This window comes from Vipera ursinii (assembly GCF_947247035.1).
Source record: "Vipera ursinii genome assembly, chromosome: 1".
Lineage (NCBI taxonomy): Eukaryota > Metazoa > Chordata > Lepidosauria > Squamata > Viperidae > Vipera > Vipera ursinii.
In genome coordinates this window covers 229,239,656-229,262,605 of record NC_139512.1, presented here as the reverse complement: position 1 = coordinate 229,262,605, position 22,950 = coordinate 229,239,656, and the positions used below count along the sequence as shown (strand labels likewise).

Here is a 22,950-nt window from a genome sequence, read left to right as displayed (position 1 = left end):
TCACTCAGTTGTTAAGCGAGCTCATTGTTCACTATGGACCACTTTTGTTGAAAACTGGAAATAAACGCTGGTTTTCTTGAAAAATATCATAAGACTTAGAAAATATCAAAAGACAAGTGCCCGAAATCCAGCCACATGATTGTGGGGTGGGGGGAAACCTGGCCATTGAAACTTCAAAAGTGGGTCATGGAGAGGTCCTTTATAACTTTAAATGGTCACTAAATAAAAGACTACCAGTATGTAGGAAGAGATTACATCTATCAATACTTTTTGTCAAATTCGGTAAGAAAATGAAGTGCTCATGGGAACCAATAGAAGATTGAAATATTTAAATTAATAAATACTATGAATGTAATATAAATTTAGTAGGGACACGGTGGCTCAGTGGGTTAGGATGCTGAGCTTGTCGATCAGAAGGTTGGCAGTTTGGCAGGTCGAATCTGGAGTGCCGTGTAACAGAGTGAGCGCCTGTTACTCGTCCCAGCTTCTGCCAACCTAGCAGTTCGAAAGCACGTAAAAATGCAAGTAGAAAAATAGGGACCACTATGGTGGGAAGGTAACAGCGTTCCGTGCGCCGGCCACATGACCACAGAGACGTCCTTGGCTTTGAAACGGAGATGAGCACCGGCCCCTAGAGTCGGAAACGACTAGCACGCATGTGCGGGGGAACCTTTACCTTTACCTAATATAAATTAAGAATTGAGAATTTCATTTTGACCCATCATCTCAGTCTCAAACGAGGATCATACACATATATTGGGGAGCAATACAATTAATTTTTGATGATGCAAAAGACCATTTCAAAGCTGTGCTCCATTAACTTCAGTTATTTGCTGTAAAAATGTGAGACTGAATTCCTTCGAGCTGTACTGAAATGTATGTAAGTGATTCATACCCTTGTTTTCCACTTTGTTCATAAATCTTTCTGCAGACCGCAGGTAAAAATAAACTCTTCCTATTCCTACTGACTACGTGGACATGTTCATATAGTTTTCTTGGCAATACTACTGAAATGGATTATTGTGGCGTTCTGAGATACTGCCTTGGATTTCCTAGCCTAGCCTACAGTCCTGGGATTTCCTTGTGACCTTTCATCCAGTTTGATCTCGTTAAGTTTTCTCAAGATCAGACAAAGTCAGCAAGATACTGTTACCTGCTGCCACATGGGACATTGAAATTGCTCTTACCATGGTCTCACTTTAATTGCTCAGAATATTTGCACACTAAAAAGCATATCACCTCTCTGAGTGTAAGCCCTAGGGTTCACTTAAACTCAGCTCTGCATTGTAATTTTTAATATGCTAGATGGGAGGAATTATTAATGATGCAGAGAACATACTGTTGTACTCACTTACTTTTAATTACGGTAGCTTTAATTAAAATTTAATTATAAATATACAATTATTATAAGCATTGTATTCTGCTTATTTTTCAGTTCTAGATGACTTTTTTTTTAAAATTCCATTTATATCCCGCCCTTCTCCGAAGACTCAGGGCAGCTTACAAGCTTAGCAGTAGCCTTCATTCTATGTATATGCCTGCTTATTAGGGCTTTATTACAAAGTCAGCTTAATTGCCCCCAACAATCCCTCAAGTCAAACTCAAAAATAGATAAAATCAGATAAAGCTGCTTATAGTACGAACATTTAACTGGGATCTGAAAAACCACATTTATAACTAGAGTCCTTGGTGTTCTCTGAGTTTGGTTGTTTTCTTGCAAATGTTTCATTGTCGGATACATGTGAGTCTAAAAGGAGGAGACCTTGAAAAACTGTGTTTCTGTACAGCTTTAGCCTCCTGGACCTTGGAACACACTTCATCTACAACACATAAACAGTAACAATAATTCTATCTTGATTTCACTAGAGAGCACTTTTAAAAACAGCCCATCCCACATGTGCAGATTGTTCTCGATTTACAATCAGTTTTTTTTTAGTAACTGAAGTTAAAACAACACTGAAAAAAGTGACTTATTGACCAGTTTTCACACTTATGACCATTGTAGCATCTGCATGATCCTGTGATGAAAACTCAGGCGCTTGGCAACTGGGATGTACAGATTATGACAGATGCATGTCCCAGGGTCATGTGATCACATCTGTAATCTTCCCAGTTGGCTTCCAACAAGCAAAGTCGGGGAAAGCCAGATTTGCTTAATGACCACATGATTCACTTAACAACTGCAGTGGTTTGCTTAACAACCGTAAATAAAAAGGTCATAAAGTGGGCAAAACTCACTGAACAATTGCCTTGCTTAACGACAAAAAATTTGGGCTCTTTTAGGGTCATAAGTTGAGGACTACCCATATTAGAATTCTATTAGTAAATTGATTCTTTATATAATAAGCATAATACAATTAACAGGAGAAAATGTCATAAAACAAAATCGCTGCTGATTTTCTATGGCGTCCTTGGTGCTCTCTGAGCTTGGTAGTTTTTTTGTAGACATTTTATTGCCAAACTAGGTAACATCATCAGTGGTAGAAGGGAGTTGGGCTTGTTCTCTGTTTTTATTTTAACGGCTTGCCCTGTCTGGGTTGGTGGGAGTGTTCTTGATGGTTCCTTGATGAGGCTGTTTATTGTATGATTGTTTGTCTGAGTTGGTCATACCTTGAGTGGGATATTGTTTATAGCTTGATTGTTGATTTTCTGTAAACCTACTCTAATTATTCTTTTGGTTGTAGAAGTGCTCAATATTTAACCCAGGGTAATTTGGCTGTCATTTATCCTGCTGGCTGATGTGCCTATCTTATAAAAGACTTTAAATACCACCAAAGCAAGACTGTTTTGCTATTGTTCTGGTATGGCACAGGTCGCCAAACTATGGGCCGTGGTCCACTACTGGGACGTGGCCTCTTGGCCACCGGGTCATGTGAGAGGCTGGCCAGTGCACATGTTCACCCTCCCTTGCGCTGCCACTAGCCGAGCCATGGGCCCTCGTGCTGGTGCTAGCCAAGCCGCGAGCCTCTTGCTGGTGCTAGGCGAGCCGTGTGCCTTGCGCCGGCACTAGCTAAGTTGTGAGCCTCTTGCCAGCGCTAGCAGAGCTGTGAGCCACGCACTGGCACTAGCAGCCCCATTTGCGGAGTGTGCGTGCTCACGGCCCCATTCGCATGCATGTGCACGGAGCCACGTTTGCATGTGTGCGCATGTGTGCATAGAGGTGCCTACTCCTCCTTTTCCCACCAGGTGGTCGACCCAGAAAGGCTGGCCACCCCGTGGTATGGGATTTGTGAAATTTCTAAGACTTCATTGTTTGTCTGTTGCAAATACTGTTACTGGGCGGGGGAGGGGGCATACTTTTTCCCCCTTTGCTTCAACAGAGCCTGATGTTACCTATAATCAATGCAATTGAAACTTTTATTATAACAAAGTTGTCTCCATAACTTGTAGGAGGTAATGCCAACATAATTAGGTGTTTTACTTAGTTGCATTTTGTATAGTTGTTTTTTTTTTAAAGAAAACAACAGGTTAGTTTGCAGATGGTCACGCCAGGTAATGTCCAAATTGGCAAGATGGTGGATGGACTATTACAACGCAAATCATGCCCTTTTTGAATGTGCGTGCAACTTCAATGCATGTACAGAAAGGGAAGGTTTATATTGTAATTCCCGATGCATCATCCTGCTGATTCCAAACCTCCCGGTGGAGAAGCTACTGCTTATGCCTGTTTTTCTAAAGAGCCAAGAAAGAGCTTTAGGGATCTGATAAAAACAATCTGATTTAGCAGTGCTATTAGTGTTAGACTGATGATTCAAAACATTTCCATTTTCCATTATGCTTTTATCTCAGACCTATGGAGTAGTATATGATATTGAAAAAGATGTTTTCCCTCAGTTCCAAGAAAGGTGACCTAATACCTAAGGCATTCTGTGTGCAAAATGTTGCATGAGTCATTCGTTCTTTGTAAATAGTACTAGCTTGTACTTTGCTGCATAAATGTCAAATAATATCAACTTGTCTCTGTGCAGGCCCATAAGCACATATACACACTTTCAATTTATCATGGAAGGCTTCTTCCATTCGTTATTATTAAAGAATAAAATATATACATGTTTGAGGGTTTCTTAATGGTGGATTGGTTTGTTCCTGTTTTGACAACTTTTAAGTAGTTCTACAGACAAGCATTTTTAAATACTAGAATTATATATTTTAGATTGCTCTAGCTATATAACATTGGATATGGACTTAAATAAAAGGCTTTTGTCTATTTTGTGCAGGGAACAAAAATAAAATTCAGGCTCCCAGCTGAAAGTAGGGACAACGTTTTTTCTCTAAATTTTCTGCAGTTCTAAATAAGAAAGGCTAAAGTGCAGAACTCAGGTTGGGAGGGGAAATTTTAAAAGCAACAAAGTTGCTGAAAGAATAAAAAGTAATCTCAAGAAAGAAGAAAAGGCCTTGAGAAAGATGACATAATTTGAAATAAGTATATAGAACTAGGATAACCTTCTAGGATGTACATGGAAATTGTTATTCAAATGTGTCATAGAAACAGAACAAATAAAAAATTGCATTCTAAAGTGGATGCAAAACTTCTGAAAAACAAAAGATATAATAATAAATTAATAATGACAGTAGAACAACAGAAACAACTACAGAAAAAATAAATTATATCTATCCCAGGTTAGAATTTGAGAGAAAATTGGTATATTACAGAATATATTTAACTCCATCAATGATTACTAAGATGGACAAATTCTATGTTGGAAATGATACAATGAAGAAGAAACATTCTAGCACACATGTCAGGTAAAAGCCCTCTCAAAAGTGCTGAATCAAAAATTCATTAAAAAATAAATAAAATAAAATAAAATTGAACTGAGACCAAAATATTTTTATTAGAAATAATTCCAGAAAAGTATCACAATTTACTATGCTGTGTTCTACTAGCTGCAAGAACAAATATGGCATGACATTTGTGGAAAAGGGAAACTACTGATGATAACAAGATTGGGAGACCAATACTGAAGAATTGCAAAACTCACAGTATATATTCATAGTAGAAGCTTAACTAAACCAGGCAGAAATGGCTGCCTTACATATGACACGTTACATAGCAAGTTCAGGTTTTAGCAAAAAAAGTTAAGAAACCAATAAAAAATAGATAAAATGATTCAAAAAGATAAAAATAACCTCAGTGTTTTCTGTTTGAAGTACAATGCCAAGAAAGTCATCTTGAACAAGTGTTTGTCAGTGGAAAAATGTCATGAGGCTGAGATTGTGGGCCCCGCTTTATCATATGCATAATGGAATAACAAAGCCAGGTAATTTTCAAGATTTGCTTGTGATCCACACAGACTAGTTTGTGGTACCACCACTTTAGACACTGTTTTAAGTGTTTTTGTGTGTGATATTCATTCATTCCCAAAACTCAGATGTTTTGAAATTTCTTGGTTAGTGTAATCTATTACTGGATTGGCAGAGGCAGCTGCGTATAATGTGTCAAATGGCAGGTAAGGATGATTAATGCAGTAGTTGCTTTAACCTCTAGAACAGACATGTCAAACCCGTGACGTCACATGACGTCGCACAATGTATCGGAACTTTTTCCCATTGCCGGCAATGGGATGGGCGCGGTTTCTCCGTGATGCTCCGGCCCGTGGGCCGGCAGTTTGACACCCCTGCTGTAGAAGGTCATGAGCAGATTTAAAGAGGGGTCTTGCATGTGTAGTCAAGCAATGTCTTGATTGAGCTGTGTGTATTTCAACAGTAAAAACTACTACATTTTTTTTTAAAAAATAGAATAAAAAAACAAGATGCAGAAAAGGAAAAAAATATAAAAGAAAGAAAAGTCAGAATATAGTAAAAAAGGGAAAAAATACATAAAGAAGTGTCTTCCCACCTTCATCATACTTATAAAAAAGGTAGGAGGGAAAGCCTTAAATCTTTGTGCTCACAGCATTCCTTAGCGTCTGTAAGGAGTAGTGAAATCCAGGTTTTCAAGTGTACAGTTTCTACAAAGGTAAATGAAATAATTATTAATCTGAAGTGAGCCCTACTAGGCTTTGGGATGAGCTTTTGGAATGATTGTGGTATGTATTTCCAAAAAACCCGCATTATGGTTCTTCCATTGTGATTATATTTTGCTCTGCATGGGCCTTTGGGGTTTGCAAGTAGGGTTGGCTATGGAATATTGCTAACAAATCTGCACAGAGTGATTTATTAAAGTGTAGTGTAATGTTATTTGGGATTGGGGGTGGGGGGTCATACAAGTTGACTTACTGCTTTAGGGATCATAATACCACAGATGTTAGGAATTCCAGTTTAGGGATTGAGGATGAAACTGAGAAGAGAATCTTGACTTAAAGGTCAAATTTTGCAGATGTTTCTTTGGGAGCATCAATAAAATAGCACTAATTGGGATGTTCATTTATTTGGGTGGCATAATCTACCATAAAAGCAAATATTATCTTGAAAATATAATTATGGGCAAAACCAAGCATGTATCTGTTTAATGCATGGAAAAAACCCATCAGTCATCTCCATGCATGCAGCCTTCACTTTCATGAAGGTTTAAATAATGTTATCAAGCAAACAGTCTTCCTCTCTGTCTATACATGCATAAATTGGCTTTAAAATGAAAACCTTGAAATATCTGTACAAAAATACCATTAAGCTTGTCCTTGATGATGTATCTGGTAACACAACTAGGCTTTCATCGTAGGCTACAAAGAGTCACAGAATGATTATCCTCATCCTTTAAACTAGAGGGGATAAATACCCCTTTTGTGGTAAAGAGATGGAGAAATCGAATGACAGCAAATAGAGTTCAAGGAGATGATTTGGTATTCTTCCTTAAGAAGCATACAGGCCAGATGGAAAACACGGCAGATGGGATAAGACTCTTAGGCTAGCAGTTCATTCATTTATATTTATATAGACATGGAAATAAACAACAGGAGCATCAGACATAATGGGATTTGTCTGTCTTTTAATTCATCTTTTTCTACATGAATACTTAAGACTTTGTCACGTGATGGGAATATTTTAGAGCACAGCTTGCTAAATTTCCAATTTTCTGCCTTAAGCAGGATTTCAGATAAGAGCGAAGACATTTGCTTGGAAAATTGGTACATATCTGACGCAGTATTCAGCTTGGGGCTGGACAGATCAATTGGTTGATTTAATATGACACTCCCTTGTATAACCTAGAGCTCTTTGGTAGATAATGCATGATGATTGTCACAAGGGCACTCAGAGGAAATTCTTGGTTTTTTTTGTACCATTTAAAATACATAAAATATATGGACAGGTACTGTATACTGTATACTAATTCAGCCAGTTCTCTGCAGAGGTTCTCCTTTAATAATTTTACATTCTTGCTGAAATCAATATTCGAGTACCACACATTTAAAATTGTATGTGTTTTTAATATATTTATTTGATTTGAAGAGCTGCAGATTGTTGCAGGTTGCTGAATCATTCCCTTGTTTATAAAATCTGAAGTAACATAGATGGGATTTTTGCTTTGACAGACAGCTATGTCTCAGTTTGGTAGTTAGTCATTATTTCCAGTCTGGCCACCTGTCAATAAAATATTGAACTTTATTTCATGCAGCCTTGATGATTTGTCCTTAAAATAAGTTGTGGTAGAAAATATCTACCTTTATAATTAAAAAGCAAACATACTGGCATCTGGCAATAAGGCAATACAGGTAGTCCTCAACTTACAACCTTTTGTTTAATGACCGAAGTTTCAGCAGCAGCACTGAAACAAAGGAACTCATGATCATTTTTCATACTTACGACTGCTGCAACATCCCATGGTCACATGATCAAAATTTGGACACTTGGCATCCTGTATGTATTATGGTTACATATGATCAGCTTTTGCGAACTTCTAAGACGCGGTGGCTCAGTGGGTTAGGACGCTGAGCTGGTCGATCAGAAGGTCAGAAGTTTGGCGGGTCGAATCCCGAGTGCCGCGTAACAGAGTGAGCGCCTGTTACTCGTCCCAGCTTCTGCCAACCTAGCAGTTCGAAAGCACGTAAAAATGCAAGTAGAAAAATAGGGACCACTACGGTGGGAAGGTAACAGCGTTCCGTGCGCCTTTGGCGTCTAGTCATGCCGGCCACATGACCACGGAGATGTCCTCGGACAAACGCTGGCTCTTCGGCTTTGAAACGGAGATGAGCACCGGCCCCTAGAGTCGGAAACGACTAGCACGCCTATGCGGGGGAACCTTTACCTTTAAGAAGCAAAGTCAAGGGGGAAAATCAGATGCACTTAACAACCATGTTACTAAGTTAACCGTTTCAGTGATTTACTTAATAACTGTGGCAAGAAAGATCGTCTTGCTTAGCAATGGAAATTTTGGGCTTAATTGTGGTCATAAGTTGAAGACTACAACATTAGGCTCAGTTAGGGGCATTTAGTATCCCATTGGGTTTGCCTTTTCCTTTGAATGGATAACCCCATATCATATTGTAAAATATTTACTGAGGTAAACTCGTGTCACATTTAAAACCATTTCCATTAACCAAAGAGGAAAGATAGAGGGGAAGCACTGAACAAAACAAATGTAATGGTTCTTTTAGTCATGTCATACTTTAATATAATTTTAACTCTAGCCTTTGACAGAAAAAAAATATGCATTAGAATAAAATGATTTGAATCCAAATGCAAAGGGTAACTTTTTCAGGTGTAAAATTTCCCTGCAAGAAAATTCTTCAGTAATGAGTGGTTGTACAATTGCTACATAATCTTTACTTGAAATGCTTATGTCTTAACTAATTAAGGCTGTTATTGAATACAGCTTATATTGTGCAAAAGAAAATCCCCTGCAAGAAATGAGGCCATTCTTCTGATTTTTTTTTCTTTTTTGAGTCAAGTCTATAAATTAATTGGTTTTAAATTTGAAAAGCAGCCCAATGCTGTAGTTGAAATGCTGTAAAAAAAACCAACAACAGAAGCAAACTCTATAAAGGTAATGTTCCTGTGTACACATAGCTGAGTTTGAACCCATCAAGTAATGATTTTATGGATGATTGGCATGTTGACATACAGTTATTCTCCATACGGATAACCTGAATGTCAGCATGGAAATTCTATGAAAGTCAAACTGTAGGGCTAGATCAGCACTTACAGCATGGACAGCACCCATTATGCAAAACAATTTGTTTTATCTTTACATTCTTATAGCTACTTTTCTTCTAACTATATTTGTTTAAAAGTCTCATAATCCTCAGATAACATGGTAGCGCAGGTTGGAGATAGCATCTAAAAAAGACCAGTCTGGAAAAGATATCTGTAAATCTATGATTTCTACAGCCTCCCTGTTTTGCTTCTGGCTTTGGTGCTGTTTTTGTGGAGATGACATTTGATAGTTTTCTAGGGCTTACATTCAGCTAAATTGTTTTATACAGTCGTAAAATCATTGTATATGAACCATGCCTCCATGCAAATTAAGAATAATGTTTTAATAACCTTGAACAGATTTATTCAGCAGTAAGCCAGAAAGAGCTGAGTGGACTTATTCTTCAACTGTGCTCAAGGTTCATCACTGATTCTGTGTATCTTACATTTCAGTGTTGTGCTTTGGATTCAGTGGTGCTTTTCAAATCCTTTAATCATCCTTATTCTTATCAGAGCGCCATTGTAATAGTTTTAGATGCAAACAACCCCTACAGAATTCCACCCTGGAGATGGCAGAGATGCTTCCAATCTTTTCAAGTATATTCCCCATGTGCTCTAGCCTCAAAACATCTTACACGTGTTCCAGAGTTTGTGGGAAGGTTTATCACAGCAATTCTTAATAGCTGCTGCTACTATCTATCTCAGGGCTGTTTGCTAGCACCAATTTCTCATTGCTGTTAGAGGCTTCCCCTCTCCAGTCACGACTGACGCAAGGGTTTGATGCTGATCTCTGATTCTCAGCCCAGGAATCCTGTGTTGTCTGACAGATGCTTCTGTCATCATGTGGCCAGCATGAAAATACGGAACACAGTAATGCAGGATTATAGAGGCTGGTTCTATAACCCTGAAATAAAAGAGGTTTTTTTTTACAGTGTTAGTATGAATGATTTTAAGGAAACTGTTTCTAAGAACATTTTTTCAATATAATTGTTCTGTCACATAATTAAAGATAGCAGGATATGACTGCATAAGGTACAATCTTATGTTTTTTTCAGAAGTAAGTATTTTGGATTGTGCAAGATTGCATCTTTAGCAATGTAAACATAACTTTTCTACTGTGTTCTGATTATTTTCTTTATGGCTCATTATAAACCTAGTTGTAAAGTGATAACGTTGACAATTATGAGTAAGAAGTGACAGCTAGCTTTAAGATCAGATTAAGTTATAGTGGTTAAAGTTATAGTGATCTTAATCTTTGTCATTTGGATGATGGGATGGACAAGTGAGAATATACAAACTAGCAGTTTAAGGTACTGGATTAGAAGTCGGGAGATTAAGAGTTTATTTCTGCTTTAAGCATAGGAGGCAGCTAGGTGTCTTGGGGCTAGTCTTTCCCAAGCCTAGAAAAAAGTCCTGGAAAGCTACCTTAAAGGTGTTCCGAAGAAAACTGGAGAGATTTAGGCCTATAATTACTAGGAATCAGAGGTGATTTGATGGACCATAGCAATATAGGTTATGTCTATTTTTCATATTACGTATTGAGCATAATTCTTTGCCACTTTTTTAAAAAAAATCAATTATTTCTTAAAAGAAAGCAGCTAATTATTAACCTATAAATGTGAAGGTTAAATTACATGCCCAGAATTTATCTACATACTTGTTTGTTTACATAATTTATCTGCTATCTCCCAGTCAAATTCCTTGTTTGGTGTGTGCTGTCTTAAGTACATGGAGTGTTACTCAACTCAACATATGTTTTTGTTACATAAATAAGAAGGCTCAAACTATTTTATTCAGCTTAGAATGGCTGCATCAGCTTTAAATTTTTGAAGAGCAGTCTAGTTTGATGTATTCTTATTTTCAGTAGTGACTTTGCATGCTTTTAAATTTTAAAGGCTTAGAACAGGCATGTCAAACTGCCGGCCCACGGGCCGGATGCATCACGACAAAACCTCGCCTTCCCCATTGCTGGCAATAGGGAAAAAGTCACGATACGTCACGCGACATCACATGACGTTGCGAGTTTGACATACCTGGCTTAGAAGAAGTTTAAAGCAGCTTGAATTCCACTTGGCAATGCTCCCCATTTCCCATCTCATTTAGAGCAACTCAAATCTCTGCTATATAGAAATATTAATATGGAATGAGAGGGCCCCAAGTTGATATGATGGAAGTGTGTGCGTGTGTGTGTGTGTGTGCGCGCGTGTGTGTGCATGTGCGCATGCACCACACCCACACCCTTGTATGTGTTAATGTTGCTATTTGAAAAATACTGATTTCAGTTATGCATACAAGTACAGTCTTTCCAAGTGACACGTTTTGGAACAAAGTGATTTCAGATTTTTTTTTTACAAAGGGTAGATAACTCTGTCAGGGATACGGATACTGAGACAGTTTCAAAGGACTTTAATTTTGACTGAATTGTGTCTACTCTTTAATATGTTCATTTATTTGATTCACAGTATATTTAATCTTTGTGTGGAAGCTATAAACATAATTAAAATACAGGATCAAAAATGCTACTTAAAATATAAAATTAATACTAAGTTGTAGAGTTGCACAAAGTATTTTATATGAACAACTGAATACTTGATATAATAGATGTAGCCTAGGTCTTCTCTAAGGGCAGAGTGAATGGGTTTTAAATTCAGTTCCTGAGAGGATACATTCCACAGCTTGGAAGTAATAAATTTAAGTTCCTCTGCTGGGTGCCATTTAAATGAATCTTCTTCAAAAAGGCCTCTTCTGCAGCTCTTATGCTTCCGTCATCATGGTGAATTATTTACAGTGACAATTAGATGAAGGAATATAGCCTTCTGATTTCCCTTTTAGCATTTTTCAGTATGGAGAACCATGATAAATCTTCTGTACCGTCTGGGAGGTTTGGGGATTGGGACCAAGATTCAGCAGTGATTTTGGTCGAATTCTTGCATTCTCTTTAAAAGATTCACTTGGGTTTTGAATGAATTAGCTCGGTCTTTTCTTAGTTATTTATAGGAGAAAAAAATTGAGGAAGAGACTTACAGGAACACTTAATAATAACGTGGCTAATATTTCAATGCAGATTGAATTCTGCAGATAGAACCACTAGATGTATATGACATAATATGCATGTTGCACAGAATACAAGAACCAGTAGACTTAATACGATTTAATGATAATCTTTTAACAGGGTTTTAGAGCAAGTCCACGCCATGTTAGAAGGCGTGTAGTCCCTCGACTTGAAGAAATACAGCCCCTAGTAGAAGCACGTCAAGTGAGTGAGCAAGAAACATCAGTTAAGAAAAGAAAAATCAAGAAGACTAGCAGGGTCCAGCCGGAATTCTACCACTCCGTTCAAGTCACACCTACTCGAAAGCCAGTAAGTAATTTTTCCCCCTCTCCTTTCAATGAATTATGGCAGCCTTTTCCCAATTGTGTTTTTCTTGATGTATTAATCTTCAGTTTGTAGAATTCCCAGCCACCATGGGCTTTGATAGATGCAGTGTTGTGCACCAGATTGGAAAACATTGACTTATGAAATCAAACATATTATAAAGGACATTTACTCTGAATTGGATGACAAGTTTCAAGCAATGCAAGATAAGAGTCAGTAGTTTGCTTTGTAAGTTCTAAATGGAACCTACAAACACTCTACATCATTACTTTGAAATGCACACTGCATTGACCTTCATGTGCCAATCCTGGATCTTCTTCTAGCCATAGTACTCTCCTCCTTATTTATCAAGGCTCTAACTCAGACACACTGCCTTTTATGGCTTGTTTCCTCAGCAGCAAGCTTGTGGGAGTTGATCCCTGTTAAGGAAAGTGACAGATACCAAAACAACTACAGAAAGATTGTGATACAGCAACCAGGCTTCCTATAGAAGGCTGTACTGCTTTCAGAACACGGTCCCAGAGTTTCCTACTAGGAGGTACCTTTTAATGTTGAAGCCATATTATATGCTGCCACCGTGAGCGTGGTCAGTCACAAAATATCAGCTTACTAGAAAGCAAACTGGTGGGGTGCTTCTTCAATGCCCCACTAGAGGGGTCCTGAAATAAAGATAGTCTTGATTTACAATCACAATTGAGCCCAAAATTTTCATTGCTAAGACAAGTTGTTAAGTGAGTTTTGCCCCATTTTATGACCTTTTCTGCCACAGTTGTTAAGTGAATCGCTGCAATTCATTTGGTTACACAGTTGTTATGTGAGTCTGGCTTCCCCATTGATTTTCCTCGTCGGAAGGTTTCAAATCTTGGGACACTGCAAATGTCATAAACACATTCCAGTTACCAAAGGTCTGAATTTTGATCATATGACCACGAGGAGGTTGCAAAGGTCATAAGAGTGAAACTGGTCGGTCGCTTTTTTAGTGCCATTTTAACTTCAAAGGATCACTGAATGGTTGTAAGTTGAGGACTTCCTGTACTTCCTGTTCCTTCTGCTCTTTTTTCCTGTATAAACAGAGCATTGGCTACAGTTTCCTGTCACTTTTCTTTTTAAAGTAAAATTGTAGGGAGCAAGGAATTTTCAAGGAATAAAGATTATGACATTTGTCAGATTGTTTTGTTCCCACTTATTTAACAAAAAAAATCTGAAAAATTAAAATCAGATCAGGCCTATTGGCATCTACAAGTGCCAAGTCAAGAACCCTGCCGTTTATATGTTCATTAGGAAACAGCACAGTGAGATATTTGGCCTTTACAGCTAGGAGACATTTCAGACTCCTCCTGGAGCTTAGGAATTTCAGATCCAGGAAGGCTTCATCCACATGGACCTGTTTTCTTCCATCATTGCCATCCTTTGCAACATCTCGCTTCAGTGTGTATGCAGTGGCTTACAGGTGCTGCTATTTCAATCCATTCTATCACATTTTGCTAGCCTTTTGAACACCTCCATTTTTATTACTGAACATAAAATGTATGATGATGCCAAGCAAGACTAAGCCAAAGATAATGAGTAGCAGACAAGTTCCAGATTTCAGAATATACTTCATGTGCAAGACTAAGACTTAGGTTGCTGCACAAGAGAATGTAGCACCATACCAGAATATGTAGCCTCTTTGTTGAAAATCATTCAGAAGACAAAACACATAATGAATACTATTATTTCTGGCTTTGAATATTTGGAGAAAATGTACAATTTGTAATAGCATTTTCATTGCTAAAGAGACAGAGATTCACATTCTGGACATCTTTATGCTCCTCTCCTATCAATCAAAGGAAGAGTCTCTTCAATACACACAGGGGCCACTTGTTAACTGGCTGAGACTCTCTCGCCTTATCAGACTGGGAAATAAAATTAGCTACCAAAGCTGAAAACAATCCAATTGCTGTATCCTATCCACTTTTCCCTTTCAAGAAATCTTGTTTAAAAAGCCTCCAGGAGAAGTTTGATTTTGGATTGTGAAGACCTTGACAGAATAAAATATCTGAAAATACAGAAATAAGGCTTTCTCGAGGTCTTATTTTAATGCTTTCCCTTCAACCATTTGGAAAACAGAATCCAAAAAAAAAAAAATCCAGTATTGCAGAGGTAATGCATACGTGGATCAAGTGTGACTGAGGGCATGGAGTATGTTTTTCTAAGCTGCACCTTTATTCTGATTTAAGTTAACACTGCTCCAGCCATTAAAATCAAATCTTCCTGGCTATAGTGAAGAATTTTATCTAAGCTACTTTATAGCTGCCAGAAATCATAGCCATCTGTGCTGTGACAAAATTTTGCTGCTTAGATGCCATGAGAAGATCACCGTTGTGAATAGAAGTGGCAGACTGCAGCGATAGCCTTGTTTTACACATGAAAATTCTGGAATGTTTTATTGTGTATTATGTTTTGTTTACTATATTGCAATAACGTTTTGATTTAGATACATAGGAAGAAAGTTCAGTAACGTTTAAATGCCTCCACATATGTAGTAATAATTACTGAACACAATAAAATTATGTTGCATCATATCAAAAGCTTCTGAAAGGGAATGACTGAAATGTAGTGTGGTAAATCAAAGCTAGATTAAGTGAAGGAAAAGAGACTTTAGGTGTGCCCATTTGTGTTTTTCAAGGAACAAGGGGGTTGGCAGGTATCCTTCCCTACCACCCAAAACCTTATTTCAATTCAAGTTACGCTTGGAGAAAGACTCTCCTGGTGGTCCTTGACTTGTGATCACAATCCTGACTGGAATGTCTGTCAATAAGCAAAGTCATGCCCAATTTTACAACTATTTTGCTGCGGCTGTTAAATGAATCATGCAGTCATTAAGCAAATCGGGCTTCCCCATCAGCTTTGCTTGTGGGAAGCCACCTGGAAGTTGGCTTATGGCAATTATGTGACCCTGGGATGCTGCAGCTGCTGTAAATGCCAATTGCAAAACAACCAAATTTTGATTACATGACTATAGTGTAGGGGTCTTCAAACTTGGCTTTTTTTAGGACTTGTGGACTTCAACTCCCAGAATTCCTCAGCCAGGCACACTGGCTGAGCAATTCTGGGAGTTGAAGTCCACAAGTCCTAAAAGGGCCATGTTTGAAGACCCCTGCTATAGGGATACTGCAACAGTCATAAGAGCAAGAACCAATTGTAAGTCACTTGAAAGCACCCTTGTAACTTTGAACGATCATTAAACAAGTGGTCCTAAGTCAAAGGCTACCTCTATCATAGTTTGTTTAAAAAGGTTTGGAAACAGCAGGAGTCTTCCCTTGATCAGGAAAAAAGTGATTTTGAAAAATAAACCGTAGATGTTTACTCATGGTCAAAAGGGTAGATTTTTAGGTCCGTGGTAAAGCACATTGAATATAAAAGATCTGAGATCCAGTCTCTAATAACTGTTAGTAAATCTGAGAAAAGCTGCTGTCTGAAACGATGGAGAGAAAGCCAGTTTTCTCAAATTACATAGATGTCTCATAGATATGATGGATTATGGCATCCATAATCCCCAAGATAGTGTGAGAATTTTAGTGCAAGCACCTCTTGAACACATCAGGCTTGGGAAGGCTGGCAAAGATAATACTGAGTTAGATACAGTAATGAACTGGTTTGATTCTAAGATACTTCCCTGTCTAACTAGCAGATCCTTCTTGGTTATAAAAGCAACAAAATATAAACTCATGATAATCTATGGGCCTGCTGTTCTTCATAACATCCTCCATAGAAACCATTGTTTTGTAAATGGAAAAAGTATATGAAGCTCAGCCACATATGTTTCCTCTTCCTGCATTTCTATTTGAAGGAATTGGTGGGTAGCATATTATTTGTACACTCTTGTTCAAATGAGGAAAAACAGCATTTTATCTTTGTCACAAACATTAGCAATTATGCATATGAATGATAGAACTGATTTTAAAGCTACGTAGGTCTTCTTTGCTGAAAAGCTTTTTCCTTAGTCATAGTCTTCAAAACTAAACAGGAATAGACTTGGTAGATTTCCACTGGAGATCACCAGAGAATCAAATGACCTGTACCCTATTCTGAAAGGTAGGAAAAAAAATATTGCAAAGACCAAGACAACTAGTGACTTCTGCTAAGTCAACAGTGTTCTGAACTTTAGGTCCAATCCATAGACCATGTGATCTTTGTTAGTCCAAGTGAAATAAAAACTTAAGAATGATTTCTTCTATAAGTTGGCTTTGAAATCTGTTTTTGTTTTGTGTCCTAGTACTGCTTTTATATTCAGAATAAGATGTATAAAGTTATAACAACAACAATAATGTTGGAAGGGACCTTGGAGGTCATCTAGTCCAACCCCCTATTCAGGCAGGAAACCCTATATACCATACCAGACAAACAGCTGTCCAGTTTCTTCTTAAAAACTTCCAGTGTTGGAGCATTCACTAGTTGCTTTGCTCAATATGGTGATCAGGAGCAGGAGCTTCTCAGTGGCAGCACACCAACTATAATCTTAAGTCATGGTTGTTTCACACAATCAAGATGACTTAACAGTATTTTTTGCTAATTTTGATTGGTTTAGTGTGATAGAATAAACCAGATTGTTGTGTTAAGTAGCCATTAATTCATCCATTTGTTTGTTTTTAGATGCATTTAAAGTGTTGGCTTTCATGTTTGGTAATAATTCCAATTAAAAAAGCTTTCCAGCCAACAAATATGTTCATATTAAAGGAAAAATAACTAGGCCAGATACATCCAGTAGAGGGAAGTGGTGTACAGCTATCCAACAGGATATTAGAAGGATTCAGCTGCTTTTCCTCTGGATGTTATTTATTTTAATATATTTGTTTTGTCTAAAAGACTAAAAATAAATCCTGCCGTGCCATCATCAGAGCTGTGATATTTTTTTATCAGTCAGCTCTAACCACATATAACAGTATTATGATTAGGGAAATGAAAAATTAATGAGAGTTGCAAATACAATCAGAGCTGATTTTAAAAGTCCTAAAGAAAAATATAAGAAAACACATTTGTAAATTAAAAATACCTAAATGAAATGCTTCACACATTTATTAACAGCAACAATGAATGTGCAGGAATAAAGAATAATTGAAAATAAGTATGTCACTGTCTCAACATTTAACTGTCTAAAAGTATTATATATATTCATACACAGGTATTTTTCACTTCATTGCAAAACATTACAGCAGAAAATTATTAAGCAATCTAAAGGTATACCTTGAGCAAAGTCCATGATAGACAGCAGACAAATAAAATTCCTTTTGTTTTATTCTGTAGTACTTATAAAACTAAAGGGACGCGGTGGCTCAGTGGGTTAGGACGCTGAGCTTGTCGATCGGAAGGTCGGCAGTTTGGCGGGTCGAATCCCGAGTGCCGCGTAACAGAGTGAGCGTAACAGAGTTACTCGTCCCAGCTTCTGCCAACCTAGCAGTTCGAAAGCACGTAAAAATGCAAGTAGAAAAATAGGGACCACTACGGTGGGAAGGTAACAGCGTTCTGTGCGCCTTTGGCATCTAGTCATGCCGGCCACATGACCACGGAGACGTCCTCGGACAAGCGCTGGCTCTTCGGCTTTGAAACGGAGATGAGCACCGGCCCCTAGAGTCGGAAACAACTAGCACGCATATGCGGGGGAACCTTTACCTTTACCTTACTTATAAAACTATTGCTATTTTTATTTTTAAAAATGTTTTCCCCCTTATACACTACAAAGGCAGCTGACCAAATTAATATAAAACTAAATAAAGATAATATCATCTATCAAAAGTCTGGCCAAATTTTATTGAATTGCCATCCAAAGGCTAAAAGGAAGTTCGTTTAATAAATATTGTGGGGGACTAAAGTCAGGTGCCATCATATGGAAGAGTTGGTTCCTTGAAATCATCCTACCATTCAAATTACTGTATGGATCTTAATAATTGGGTCTCTCAGATAATCATGTGAATAAAATGTCCTTCTTTACAGCAAATGGATAATATTTAGTACTGATGCTTTAAAAACTAATAAGTTATACAATTCGTATTGAGTTCATGCACTTTCATTCTTCGTTGAATCTATGGTTCCCAGAATCTTTTTGGATCCAGGAATATCCCAAATTGTTTAATTTGAAATGAACTACAACAGAACTAAAAAGACTATCAGTCATCAGTGTTTTTATATGACTCACACTTAGCCAGAAGTAAGCTAGAAAGTAAATATAGCAGGATTTCCTTTTGTACATAAGATTAAAATTTGCACTACAAAGTATGTTGCCAAAAGGTTTTGTGATTAGACTAAACCTATCTTTCAAGAATAAATAATAAGTTGATATTGGCTGATCTTCATATCATACTAAAACAGAATGTGATTTTTTTTCTCCTTAATGTGATGATTGAACTCATTGTGATTTATGGCAGAGGATTATTCAAAATTCTATTGCTTGTTTACTGAAAGCATATGATTTCTAAACCGAGCACTGCCACTGATTTACTCAAGATGATGTAAAACCCATGGCTTTTGCATTGTTCAATAATACAAGCACATTTTATACTAATTCAGAGAAACAATTATTGCATTAAAATTTCTGAATGCTTCTTAAATATACCTGGATCCCCTGTCCATAAACTCTTGATATGATTTAATAAGAAATGCCCATCTTCTGCCTGTTTTTAGCCTTATCTTTTGATGGGTAAACTTTTCCTCATGATTCAACACAAAGAAAAACTGATAATCCTGATTTAAAAGGAGCTCCTCTGTAAATGTTTTGGAAATTTATTTTAGTCAACAATTACTAAGGCTTAAATCCAACATTTATTTTGAATGTCAGGAAATCATGTATCTCTTGAACATTTGCAGAAAAAAAATTGAATTATGCTTCTGAGATCTAAGGTCATGAATGAGGTTAAGCTTTTCATTCTTTTCTTAGAAAACAAACATGGCTTGTTTTCTTCTTTAAATAATTACCAAGCTAGCAGATAATCTTACTGTGATAGCAGTATGTGGTAACAGAGGAAAGGCAACAGAGGAAAAGCTATTTAGTGTCTCATAATCTAGTAAGATTAGAGGAATAAAAAATCAGTTTAGATCTCTATTTTTTCCATTACTAGAATATAAGATTGTTGAAGGTAATGAACCACACAACTACTGTAACATGGTAAACATATACAGTATTAAAAGCTTTTAACGTATAAATTGCAAGTTCATTTCCAAAAATACAAAGCTGTATTAAAAATACAGGTATCGGTCATGGTCACTGCACTAATTAAAAATACAGGTATCGGTCACGATCATTGCACTAATTAAAAATATAGGTATGGTCATGATCACTGCACTAATTAAAAATATAGTTATCGATCATGATCATTGTACTAAGTTGACAAAAGAGCAAAGGAGAAAAAAAACCCACAAATATTCTAAAGGAAGTGAGGATCTGGAGAGGGATTTGAAATGATCTGTGTATGGTGACTCCTTTTCCTGATTAGTAATTGATGATGCTTTATGGTGTCACTTGGCTCTTGGTGTTGTGACAAAACGCCTGCTTTCATTGCTGTTTCATTGGGACAGCAATAGTTCTGGTTGGATGCTTTTATACAACCCTGCTGAGAAAACTGCCTTCATCTGTCAAAGAGGCTGTTCCACTCGGTATGAGTTTTCTCACCAGCGGACCCACTCCAAAAGGCAGCTAATGGGAATCTCCACAAAGGCGGGGCAAGAGTGCGCTGCCTAGTCATGAAGGCGGGCAGGAACGCAGGTGATCCTGCAAGCTCGCTGTAGCCCATCTAAGGATGCTGTAGACCAAAGGTCTTCAAACTCGGCCCTTTTATGACTCATGGACTTGCAACTCCCAGAATTCCTCAGCCAGGCACGCTGGCTGAGGAATTCTGGGAATTGAAGTCCATGAGTCATAAAAGGGCCGAGTTTGAAGACCCCTGCGTGTAGACACACGAGAGAGAGGGTCGCCACGCCGGGAAGAAGAAGGGATGGTGAAGAGGACGAGGGGATCAAAAGTCTGCAACCTCGGCCTGCGGCTTCTCATAGGGCCACAGCCCAAATGAATGACACAGCAAAGGCCTGGCGTGATCTCAGACTCTTGATTCGTAAACGTAGCCCCTGTTTCCTCCCCCCCCCTCGGGTGGGAGGGAAAAATCAAAAGACACCCTACCTGCCTTCTGCCCCCTTCCTCCCATTCACCCTCTTTTATCGAAAACCGTCCCAGGAAATTGCAGCAGGGCTTAAGGCTCTCCTAGCCAGGAGCGCTTTCCTCCCACCCACCCCCGCGGTCCTTCCTGCCTGCGCTGCATCCTTTTGTTGTTTACATTTCGGGCGGTGCGGCTTTTGCTGCCCTGAGAAAAAAGCTCTCCAGTCCGCCCGCCGTAAAAGACGCGGTCATAAATCGAGCCGGCGGCGCGGTGTTTACCTTCCCCGCCCAGCCACCTGCCTTTTGTGCTCTTCCCGGCTGCCCGAAAGGCCGCATTTCCTGCCGGCTTCGGAGCCCGGTGACCTGGGGGTGGGGAGCGTTTTGGGAAGAAGAAGCGAAACCCCTTCCAGGAAGGAAGGCAGGAAGGCAGGAAGGCAGGAAAGGGACTTACCAGGGCGTGGTTTCGGCAACTGCCCTGCCATCGCAAAGGCCCGCATCCTGGATGGGGGGGCTGGGGCTGGCGTCCTTCCCTCCCCCGCTACTCATCCAAGAGCGAACGGCTCGTTTTTCCTGTCGCCTGGTGGGGGAGCCAAATGTCGCTTTGTGACCCGCCGCTGCTATTGCTATTGCTTTTCAAATTTCTCTCTTCCCGGCCCCCTTTTCCCCCCTCTTGGCTTTGATTCTTGGGCGACTCGGGCGGATCTTGGTGTGCCGGTTGCCAGAGCGCCTGGCCGCCCATCTTCCTGAAAGCCTCCCGCCCGCAGATGCGTTTCCTCTCAGCCTGTTCGCCGCGGCGTTGCAGGCTGTGGGATTTTAGCAGCCCGGCAGCGTCTAAGCAACAATGGTGAGCCCCTTGCCCACGGAGCCTTTCAATTCAAACGCGGGTAGCTTAGCGGTCAAGTAGCGGCGGGTGGGTAGTGTCCGCTTCAGGTTGATTTTCCTAGAGGGCGATCTAAACGGGGGAAATCGCTCGGTTCCGAGGGGGAAAATGTCTACCTCTGTTGTTACAGTCGCCGCTATGCTTACTGTTCTCTCCATCCCCTTCTGTATTTTTCTTTAGAGCTCGGGAAACGCTTCTTACAGATGCTCCATTTCCTCCTCTGCGGATTTTTCCGACGATGATGATGATTTTAGCCAAAAATCTGGATCCCTCTCTCCGGCTCCGGGCGACACCCTACCGTGGAATCTACCGAAACACGAGAGATCCAAGAGGAAGATTCAAGGAGGATCTATCCTAGACCCAGCTGAGAGAGCTGTACTCAGGATAGCCGGTAAGAGACAAATGGGAGAGTAAAGGTATGCCGCCGAGAAGAGGGAACTTCCATCGCCCGGTGGGTTAGTGTATTGGCGTTTGTGTATTACACGGAAGGGGGTGAGATCATAAAGTGGTTATTGCTTGCTTAGTGTACTGTGTATTCTATGCCGACTCCGAAATAAGTTTCATTGAGTTCCGAGGGACTTAGCATCGTAACATCGCTGTCTAGCGAGCTCGGTTTTTCGGGATCGGTGACTAAGCTAGTTTAGCCTGCTCTTCTGTCTGGGCGGATAAACGCGTTTGGGGTAGACGCGGAACGGCGACAAGCGTCTGCAAATGCAAACGTTGAAATTTTCGAGTAGTGCATTAGAAGTAAAGATCGTGAAAACCGTCCGGCTGATGTAGCGAGCACAAGATGGCCAGCATTTTGGACGTGTGTGTGTGTGTGTGTACACAAAACATAGTCGCAGCGTCTGACTCCCGCAGAAAGCTGATTAATTTTGGTTGTGGGAATGTTGTGGGTGCGTTTGAATGGAGCTCCTCCTTCGTCCAGTTGGCCTTGTGCTTGAAGGGACTTTGCATGGGTTCCTACCGCCACGTCGGACCATGGACCGCCCCCACCAACAATAAAGGGAAGAGGATCTGTTCGGGCGCCCACTATCAAGAGACTTGAGTTCGTTTTGTACTTATTAAAGTCCAGAAGCTTGCTAGAGCAACAATACTGGGTACTCCAGAAAGCAAATTAAGCGTTGAAAAAAATAAAATACATAGCCCGCGGTCGTCAATATTCTTCCCAGGGAAGTCTTGGAAACGAGAGCCCGTAGTAGTTCCATCTCCTTGTCTTCCTGAAAGGCGAGCCTGCTTTGCAGCGTTTGCAAAAAACACAGTGGGAAAAGCGTGCAGTCTTTCCACCCGCTTTTCTTGCCTTGCAAATAAGGACCCCGAAGCGGCGGTTTTCGAGTCTTCCTGGAAGCTTAAGGAAAAGGAAAGGCGTGGGAAAGGGATTTTGCTCGTGGTCCCTCGCCCCACTTTGTCCATCCGTCGGCTCCAGGATTGCGGTTTGCAAATCACTTCCGGGACTTGCCCTGGCGGAGATGAAACCGAGGAGGAGGAGGAGGGAGG

General features: G+C 39.4%; 1 protein-coding gene across 1 annotated transcript in view; it reads left to right on the top strand.

The window, feature by feature from the left end:
- DST (dystonin) overlaps positions 1-22,950 on the top strand; it is a gene marked incomplete at its 5' end in the record, with an annotated part of 334,605 nt that overhangs the window by 8,391 nt on the left and 303,264 nt on the right. The window contains 2 exons of the mRNA XM_083349122.1: positions 12,245-12,433; positions 21,634-21,844. Of these exons, the coding sequence (XP_083205248.1) occupies positions 12,245-12,433; positions 21,634-21,844 (400 nt within the window). The remainder of the gene's footprint in view (positions 1-12,244; positions 12,434-21,633; positions 21,845-22,950) is intronic.